General features: G+C 36.8%; 1 protein-coding gene across 1 annotated transcript in view; it reads left to right on the forward strand.

Annotated features, from left to right (window-relative positions):
• Positions 1–8547, forward strand: part of LOC126184058 (ornithine decarboxylase antizyme 1) — a gene marked incomplete at its 5' end in the record, with an annotated part of 46305 nt that extends 37758 nt beyond the window's left edge. Inside the window, 2 exons of the mRNA XM_049926419.1 lie at positions 6096–6181; positions 6398–8547. Of these exons, the coding sequence (XP_049782376.1) occupies positions 6096–6181; positions 6398–6513 (202 nt within the window). The remainder of the gene's footprint in view (positions 1–6095; positions 6182–6397) is intronic.
• Positions 8548–10188: the final 1641 nt, after the last annotated feature.

Genomic DNA, 10188 nt, shown 5'->3' on the forward strand with positions numbered 1-10188 from the left:
AGGAAATTGTGCTGTTAGCTATGCAAAAGCTAGTGAACTGAAATCAGGCCATTTGACTTTGTATGTCTTAGGTGTTTGAAATATTAAGTCTTATGAAGAAACTTGATAGATGATTCTCTTTTACCAGTTAAGTCATTTGTATTTTTTCAAGCATTAAAGTAATACTTCCTGTCCCTTGACATGTTTATCATCCTGAATGAAGTTACGGATGTAATAAACATGTTGCTAACAAATTAGAAAGCTGAAAATCTAAGATTTTTGACATCTGCAGTAAAACAGCAGCTACGCAAGTTGAGAAGTGTGACAGTTGATCAATTAGATATCGCTATTGCTTTCTGTGATACCTGCATTGGATGTGTTGTTGTGTGGTGTGAACTATTTCTGGGATCTCTTTAGCCAGTGGATTGTGGATGGCCATAAAACCATCAGCTGGATTAGTATTCAGTAACTGTGTAGTTTTGTAAAATAGTCATCAACTTTTGTGTGTGAGGGAGAACTGTTTGATGAATATTGTTACGCAAGTAAATACTGGAGAGAAAGTTGCTGGACTGCAATGTGAAATTGTCAGTGAAAAATGGTAAGAAATTTTTCCTGATATTTATGCTGAGTGACTCGGTCTAAAACATAGAAGCTTGGTTGAATTTTCATTAGCTATTACAGGATATAATGCATCTATCAGGAGTGTTTTCTACAATTACAGCTTTGTGTGTGAATGAACACATTGCAGCTAGAAACAGCAAAAGCTCTGGCAGTTGTAAAAACCATATTTGCTAGCCTTCCTTGAGTCTGTGCACAATCATCTTCAGTACAAAATGTGTGAAATTTGTGTTTATATTTACATCAAAATTTCAAATACTGTTACTCTCATTCGTTGTATGGTATATTATGTGAAAAAGAATTTAGAGGCGTGTTGTTTAAGTAAGTACCGTTACAAATTAAAAAAAGACGTGCTAAGATCTCAATAATTTTATTTTTACATGAAAGCCTCTATTATCTTAATCTACTTTTCTACATAATTTCTGTCAATATTGGGGCACTTGTCATAACATTTTACCAGTTTTTGAATACTCTCCTCATAAGTCTGCCACCTGACTTGTTAACCACTGCATCACCACTGTTTTGACTTCACATCGTCTTGAAGACGCTGACCGCCCAGCTGTTTCTTAAAGTGCACAAGTGCAGGAACAGATGGTAGTCACTGGGTGCAAGATCGGGGCTGTACAGAGGATGATTTAGAGCTTCCCATTGAAAAGACGTTATGAGATCTTTGGTCTGATTCGCCATATGCGGACGGGCATTGTTTTGCAGCAAAATGATGGCATTGCTCAACTTCCATGGACTGTTGCTGTGATTCTGGTGTGACATAGGCCACCCATGTTTCATCACCTGTAACAGTTTGGCTTAAGAAATAGTCACCATCATTGTGGTACCGCTCAAGGAAAGTCAATGCACTGTCTAAACGTTTTGTTTCGTGCGCATCCGTCAGCATTTTCGGTCCCCAACATGCGCACAATTGTTGGTAATTAAAGTGCTCGGTTGCAGTATCATCCAAAACACTACGAGAAACATTAGGAAAGTCATCCTGCAAGGAGAAAATCGTAAAGCACCTGTTTTCTCTCGCCTTATTGTCCACTTCCTGCACCAAACTTTCATAACGACCAAACGACGTCCACTCTGTTGTTCATCATGCACATTTGTGCGGCCATCTTTAAATGCTCTCGCCCACTTTCTTATCATTCCATCACTCATAATGTTTTCTTCATAAACTGCACAGATCTCACAATGAATATTGATCGCTTTTAGGCCTTTAGCACTAAGAAATCTTATAACAGCCCGTACTTCAGTCTGAGGGACTAAAGATTATCGGAGGCCTCTTGAACACTCAGTACACAACATAAACAAGGAAGAATCAGACTGTAATGGCGTCAGTGCATAGATTAAGGTACAGGCTTTCATGTAAAATTAAAATTATTTAGATATCTTAGCATGTCCTTTTTTAAAATTTCAAAACGGTACTTACTTAAAAAAACACGCCTCGTATTATTAAGCCTGTATTGATGATAATTCTATAATGTCCTGAGTTTTACTCATTTGTCCTGCATTTTTGTATGTTTCGAAAATATCCTGAATTCTGTTAAAATATATGAACCCTTGGCCTAAAGTTCTTTTGTTAAATAGTAACCGTACTTTAGTGAAAAATACTGATAATGGAAAAACAGCAAACAGGAGTAAAGAAAACTAATTTGCTATGTTAACTTTTGACTACTTTTAAGGCCATAAGCAGTCTGATTGTTACATGGCTGATTATCCCCTTTGGCAGTTTCCCCAACTGAACCACTATAGTTAGTTGCACTTGCAAGGTATCAGGTGTATTACATTATTTTCTGGAAATTTGTTGTGTAGTGTTGTAGATAGTTTCCATTCTATTTCAGCTTGCACCTAGTTTCAGGTTAGGAAGCTTAGAGTACTGCACACATTTTGCTTCTTTACTCCATATGTTCTTTTGTATCACACCAATCTCCCCTATGATTTTATCTTGATATTGACCTCTATGTGAATATGGTGTCCCTTTGACAGTGGTCCAGATGCTTAGTGTGCTACTTTGACCAATGCGAGGAAGAAACTGAAGTTGGGTGCTACCCTACATCTCACTCACAGATGATGAAATGTCAGATGAACATCTCCTCTCATGAGAAAAGCAAATTCTACAATAAACTGTTATGGTCCACCAGTTTTGTTGACAACATTAGTGGTGGCTTTGGAGGATGAAACCCCTTCACCACAGTTTGAGCTTGAAGCAGCCACCTGCTGGGTCATCTCCATGTACTGACACTCTGTATCAGTGGCGATCCTCCCCACTCTGTCCCCACTGCTCTCACCTGTGGACGGTAAGACACCTTTTACTTGAGTGCCCCTATTTTACTCTGTTACGTGTTCTTCTACAGCTGTCGCCTGAAATATCTTACATTTTAGCAGATGACACGCACTCAGCCGATTGCGTTCTCGAGTTTATTAGTGCCAGTGAGATGACGTCAGTCATTTGAAGCTCTTTTTGGGGACAACCAACCCCCTTCTATAGTGGTTTTTTAAGCTTTCCTTCTGTTTTTAGTTTCTCCAATTTTTTGAGTTTCGTTCCCTTTTCTGCCTTTTCCTAAGTCGCAGACTGGGCGCTTATGATCGTAGCAGTTTTGCGCCCTAAAACCATAAAAAAAAAATTTTTTTTTAATTTAAAAAAAAAACACCTCTGTATCAGGCCAATGTTATTTTTATTTGTAGAGTGCTTTAGAAATTATCTGTTTATCACAATACTCACTGAACACACCTTAATATAAAGCTGCTGAGGCTAGACCTCTAGTATAAAATAAGCCATAGTTCTCCCTTTGTGTTATCACCACAGTGGCAGCTGACCATTTTGCCGTTGAAAGTACTGACAACAATGCAGTGTAGTTTCTTAACAGCATCGTAATCATCATCTTAAGTTAGTTTAATTTGGATTTAGTGTATTAAACAGAATCTGTGTATTGTTCTGGCACTTGAGTTGGTTTAACACTTTCTTATTCCTAATCATTATTTCCTGAATGATACAGTGGACATCAGAGACAGTACCTTTGCATACTGATGAACTGCAGTTTAAAAATTTATGTTTCTATCGGTAAATAACAACTCAAACAGGAATTTTGAATTAGATTAGAGGGTCTGTAATGCAGCAGTTTCTGTCCTCAAAGAAGCAAGACCAAATGCTATAGAATCAAGTAGTGATTTATAAGTGAAGCATCAGGTGCCAAGTTTAGTTGGTGTTAATAGGGCATTTATAAATTATGTGCTGTTCACACATGTAATTTCATTTGAAGGCCACTAAAATTTTTATATAAAAAGTCTTGTACTACTGTTTTTATGCATATTGTAGTTTGATAGCTCTATTTTTTTAATCGTTCAGTGATTCAGTATTAGGGGAACAACCCGGGCAATATTGCAGTTTGCAAATGCCCCACAAGTGCTGAAGTGAAGATCCCCTGAATGTCAATGTGGCATGGTGTGCTATCTGTGTACAGTGTGTTTGCTTTGTGTGCTCCTTGCTTAGTGTGTTATGTACTGGTAAAACAAACTTTCAGCTTTCTCAGTACAGCTTCCATACTCTTTGATTGAAAGTATCTGAACACTCATATGTAAAGCGAAACTGACCACTAGATGGCATCAGAGGTGGGCCCACCAGTATGATGAGACAGGTATAGTGTGTTAGTAGAGAAGCAGTAACTGCAAAATAGGACAGTCAGGAGAGCTCAGTGACTTCGAATGTGTACTAATCATTGGATTTGACACGAGTATCAAATTCATCAGAGACACTTAAATCCTTCTAAAGCTACCCTAGTCAACTTTGATTTGAAATGGGAATGCGAAGGAACGACCACAGCTAAACCAAGACCAGGCAGACCTCTTGTATTGACAGGCAGGAGCCATCGAGCATTGTGGAGGATGTTTGTAAATTGTTAAATAACATTGGTGGAAGGAATCACTTGGGAGTTCCCAAACTTTACCAGTTAGCACAGTGACTGTGTAAGAAGTTAAAAAGAACGGGGTACAGTGATCGAGCAGCTCCTCATAAGCCGTATACTTCTGTAGTCACTGCTAAGTGACGTTTAAGGTGATATAGTGTGTGATGTCGCTGGGTAAAGGATGACTGGAAATGAGTGATTTGAAGTGATGACCTGTGCTATACCCTGTATCAATCCAGTGGAACAGTGTGATTTTGGCAACTGCCTATAGAACGTTACCTGCTATCATTTGTAGTGAAGTTCGGATGAGTTGGTGTTACTGTGTGGGAGTGGTTTTTTGTGGTTGGTGTTTTCACCTTATTGCACGTAAAGCACTAAATATGGCGGGATTTTATGGTATTATTTACTGTGCACAGCACTGTAGAGGAACAGTTTGGAGATGATGATTGTATCAGCATGACAGTGCACCCTGTCATAAAGCAGCATGTTTGTGGTAACGGTTGGTGACTAACAACATTTCTGAAATGGCTGGCATGCCCAGAATCCCAACACCTATGGAATGACTTGCGTCAATTTCTGCTCCAGACCCCAGTGTTCAACTTCACTACCTTCTCTGGTTTCAGCTCTTGTAGAAGAAAGAGCTACCATTTATCCACAGACATTAAGACACTTCATTGAAAGTGTCCCCAAAAAAGTTAGTAGACAGAAAAGGTGAAGGGTGTAGACACCCTGTATTAATGTCCACTAATAGGTTTCTGGATACATCTGATCAGATAGTTTGTCGTTATGTTCTTAAGAGGTACAACAGGTTGGTATGGAAACGTGATGACTGTCACAGGGTGAATATGAGGTAAATATTGACTCAGTTGCTCCGCTAAAATATGAAAATTATTTTTCTATTTATATTAAAAGTACATAATCCAGTAAGTCATAAATTGGCTTGAACACCATAGACCATTAGTTGTTCCTTTCATAACTGGTATGTCTGTGCTGTCTTATCACTACCGCCCTTATCCACCCCCACAAAATAAAATAAAAAACCTGTATTTATGGTGAGTGTTCAGTATGTTGATGTGGTGCAGTGGTAATGGGTCAGGCTTCCAGTGAATCCAAATGCGAAGTAAATACATATTACCACAACAATCCATTAAATGTTTCCTGGCTTAAGCAACGACGTCTGTATTCGGAAAATATCTTTGTTTGTTCTCTCTCTCTCTCTCTCTCTCTCTCTCTCTCTCTCTCTCTCGACAGGTTGACCGGTAGTAAATTGTCAAGATTTGTTGTGCCCATTTCTATTTTTTCCTTCCTGTCTTTTACCTGGTTTTCTTTTAGATTGTTGTTGTTGTTTTCTGTGCTTTAATATTAGAAACACTAAATTTTACACCACCAGAATTCTTTTACATAAACAGCTAGCACTCAGATTTTAACAGGAATTGTATTACTTCTGTGGATATGCACCAGTGTGTCTGGTAAAGTTGGTAACAAGATTTCAGATCATTCTCAAAAATTGCTGGATACAATATTCCCTTCAATGGCCATAGTTTGATATTTAACGTTTCTTTTTCTTTTGGCTTCTAATTTATTTGTTGTCCTGCTCTGCAGGTTTGTATCACTCTTGGAGTATGCAGAGGAGGTCTTAAAGTGCACACAGGTCATCGTATGTTTCAAGAAGGAACGCAGTGACAGGGGTAAGCCAAAAATTTATGTTAAATTTGTACATATTGCCGAGCTCTGAAGACAGCAGATTTTATCTCATTTTGTAATTGTTAATATCTGGAAACAAAAAACTTTCACAATGTTTCATTGGGAGTATTTTTATTTGCATGGTCAAAATCTGACTCGAAATATGATTTTTGTTTCTCTTAAATTTATTATTGAATGTTCTGTGGGTGGTTTTGTTTCAGCTCTCTTAATTCGGACCTTCATGTTCCTGGGCTTCTCAACATTGGCACCTGGACATCCACTGATTCCTAATGCATCTGATACAACCAATCTCTACATGTTATATTCTATTGACTAGAAATATTTTATTCTGGTGACTGCTGCCTGTAGCTTGCCCAGCCATACCTGTAATTTTTAATTCCAGTTGTTATGCCCTGAGATTGGATAAGTGAAACAGTAATACAGCTTGAAATTGTTACACCCATTAATTTCCCTGTAGTGGTAAACAGAAATTGTGTTTGTATATTGTTAGAAAGAAGATGCTGACAATGAACGGAAGTAACTGCGTATCTTTATAATGAAAGATTTTTATTGGACATGGCTCAGAAAGCGTGTTAACATATATAGATTAAACTTAACATTTTTATTTTTAAAGCTGGTTGACAAAAATCTTTAAGTGGTCTACACCAAAATGTTTACATTCTTGACTATGCATTTCATTTGCAATAATACTAGGTTTCTCATTTGCACACTTAAATAAGTTAAAAGTTAAATGTCTGGATAGCACTAATGTTAGCAGTTGTAGTCGCTGTGTAGCCCTAATTCCTTATATTTATGTAATGGCTCTTATTCTTTTATGAGGCTGGTTTTAATTAAGGAAAAATTTTTGGTAAACATCTCAGGATACAAACAGCAACTTTGGTGGCTGGTAAATAAAATGTTCATTGCTATTTGTTATAAACTTTCAACAAAAATGAGTTTTATGTATAGCATGTGAATTGTAATATTATTTATATTTGTTATACTGAGGCTCTTCCTTATTATATTTTGAAATATCAGTTTTGTCTGATCATTTCTTAACGTTGTTTTACTTTTGTGTTGTTTTTTCTCCATTTATTTAGTAATTCAGGGAATGTTTTGCATAGACGAGGGCATGAAGGTGTAACAGAATTAATGAGGTTTAATAACAAGGTGTTCAGTTAACAGGGTGTAATAATTGTGGAGTTGAATCTTGACACATTTGTCTGGCAAGCATAGGTGCTCATCTGTGATTCCATTCCAGAAATTTGTTAGTTTCATTTAGTATCTCAAGAAAGAGCTTTTAAAAGTTGGATTAGTTAGGAAGTGTTGCAGTTAATTTGTTTCAAAAATGTGCACCGTCGGTTTAATGGCAACAGTGCTCTCGTGAACAACTGCACAGAATCTCATATATACAATATTCCAATATTGTTCTCTCTGCTGTTATAGTGACAGGCAGGAGAGGTATTTAAGATGTTAATACATTATCAGCCCTTTCACCCACTCTGCTTCGTTTGATGACACTTAAAAGCAAAATTAAATAACTGTGTAGTTCAGTATTTACAACACACTCTGTTTTATGTCGAAATACATATAAAGTTACAGAATGTTGATATGCTGCCCCCGTGCTGATTGGAACTTAGTGTAGTAATTAATATATCATCGAAGTTAACAAAAGTATCTTGTCCTCCATTCCTCTTTTATTTTGGAAGTTATATTTTCTTACTCTACCCTTGTAATGGCCTGGACCTTTATCTCAATATCCACATCTTGCATCTTGTTTAATTTACTACTTCAGATATACTTTCTAAAAGGTTTTAATTGTAACTTTTTATTACTATTATAATTACTACTGTTACTGCTATTATATGATAATGTAATATCTCATTTATTACTTGGGCGCAGATGTGTATTGTTTCCGTTGGTATAGTTTTAGTGCAATAAACTTGTGCCACCTAGCAGAATATTTCTCCTAAAGTTCAATCATTGTACACCAGCATTATTTTGTAGATGTTACTGTGGCTTACTGTCAATATGATTTACATTTTCTTATGATTGCACTGTATGAGTGACATTAAATTTTGCAAAAAAAAAAATTATTTTTTAAATTCTTGTGTGATGTTGGAGTCGGTAATTCTTTGGTTATATAATGATAAGAATTAGTACTAATTACACTCTTTCAACTAAAAAGGTTTCTGACAATGTAACTGGTGTTTTTTTAAAGTCCTGTTGCTTTGTGTGTAGAACAACTGATTTATCGTATTGCTTCAACTGTGTTATTCTCAGACCATAATTAACTGTATGGAGGAAGGTACTTAGTGCCAATATAATTTTTCCCGTCTATCCCAGTCATGAATAAATTGTGGGAAAAACAGTTACATTGTTTCAATTTGTGGTGATATTATTTCTATATACCTGTAACCACCATCGTAACAGATGAAGAATAAGAGTTTTGCTGTTGTGTGATATTAGTTTCATTTTATTTCCTCTTCAGTGAAATATTTCATTAGTATCTTAGCTCCACAAAGCAGTTTTAAGACCATAAGAAATGGGGTGCAGTTACTAGTTGTACTGGTCTTTTATAGTTATTTTTGCTGTAAAGACATTTCTCCCTGAATTCTATAAACAGTGAGCACAATATTGTCATTCAGCTTCAGTGCAGTAAATTGTTGTAACAAACAATTATTAAGTGAACTCCAAACAGAAGTTTGCAACTACTTAATGAACCCAGCTTACATTTTATGATGACTATTGTTTCATTCATTGGTATTGTAACTAAGGCAGTCTGGATTTTATTGTTTCCTTGTAATGTAGTATTGTCATACAGAATTGTTAGAGGTATCAAGAATATTAAAACTGGTTTGCTCTGTCAGTTTTATACTTCAGGTAATGGCAATTGTGTAACTTTCCAGTTGAGACTTAAAAACAAAATAACGCATAAAGTATCTTGAGAGTTTGAATATTTCATTTGTAGTCACTTGAAAATATATGTGAAAAGATTAGAAATATGCCTTCCTGCTAGTGACTGCATTCCCAGGGCCAGTATTAGGTATTTTGGTACCCAAGGCAAGTAACTTAGTTTCCCTGCTCTCCCCAACACCGTCTTTCCCTCAACCACCCCCCCCCCCCCCCCGCCCCTAATACACCTAAAATGCAATGTTACATTATTTTTTAGTGGTTAAAATCATAATGTATGAGAAGTTGGTTTAGCAACAATCTGAGGAATTAGGTTAAAAAAGAAGTGTACTGCTGTGTGATGCGGGATCCTTACCAGATAGGACTGAAAGAGTACATCGAAAAAGTTCAAAGAAAGGCACCACATTTTGTATTATTACGAAATATGGGGGAGAGTGTCACAGAAATGATACAGGATTTGGGCTGGACACCGTTAAAAGAAAGGTGTTTTTCGTTGCGACGGGATCTTCTCACGAAATCCCAATCACTAACTTACTCCTCAGAGTGCGAAAATATTTTGTTGACACTGACCTACGTAGGGAGGGGGGATGATCACCACGATAAAATACGGGAAATCAGAGCTTGTAAGGAAAGATATAGGTGTTCATTCTTTCTGTGCGCTATAAGAGATTGGAATAATAGAGGATTGTGATGGTGGTTCGATGAACCCTCTGCCAGGTACTTTAATGTGATTTCCAGAGTATTTATGTAGATGTAGAATATTTAATGACCCCAATGTGGTGTGATGTCATAACACTCCTTTTAGACCTGCCCACTGTTCTAAGTCTATGCTTGAATAAGCAACATCATCAAAATGAGCTTTGCACTAAAGCAGTTGGTAGCTGTTGAAGCAAGTTTGTCAGCAATTGGCAACACATGCGGCACTTGTATCCAAGTTGTACTGTGCTTGATTTTGATTCTGGTAAAATATCTCAAGTTTTTAATGAGGTATTCATGGAATGTATGTCTCACAAACACTCACAACTTTTTACATGTTTCATTGGTTTTACACTCGCCCAACCAAAAAATCTGGACAGTCTTCTACATCTGAAGAAGTTAG

The sequence above is a fragment of the Schistocerca cancellata genome, chromosome 4 (assembly GCF_023864275.1).
Source record: "Schistocerca cancellata isolate TAMUIC-IGC-003103 chromosome 4, iqSchCanc2.1, whole genome shotgun sequence".
Taxonomy (NCBI): Eukaryota; Metazoa; Arthropoda; class Insecta; order Orthoptera; family Acrididae; genus Schistocerca; species Schistocerca cancellata.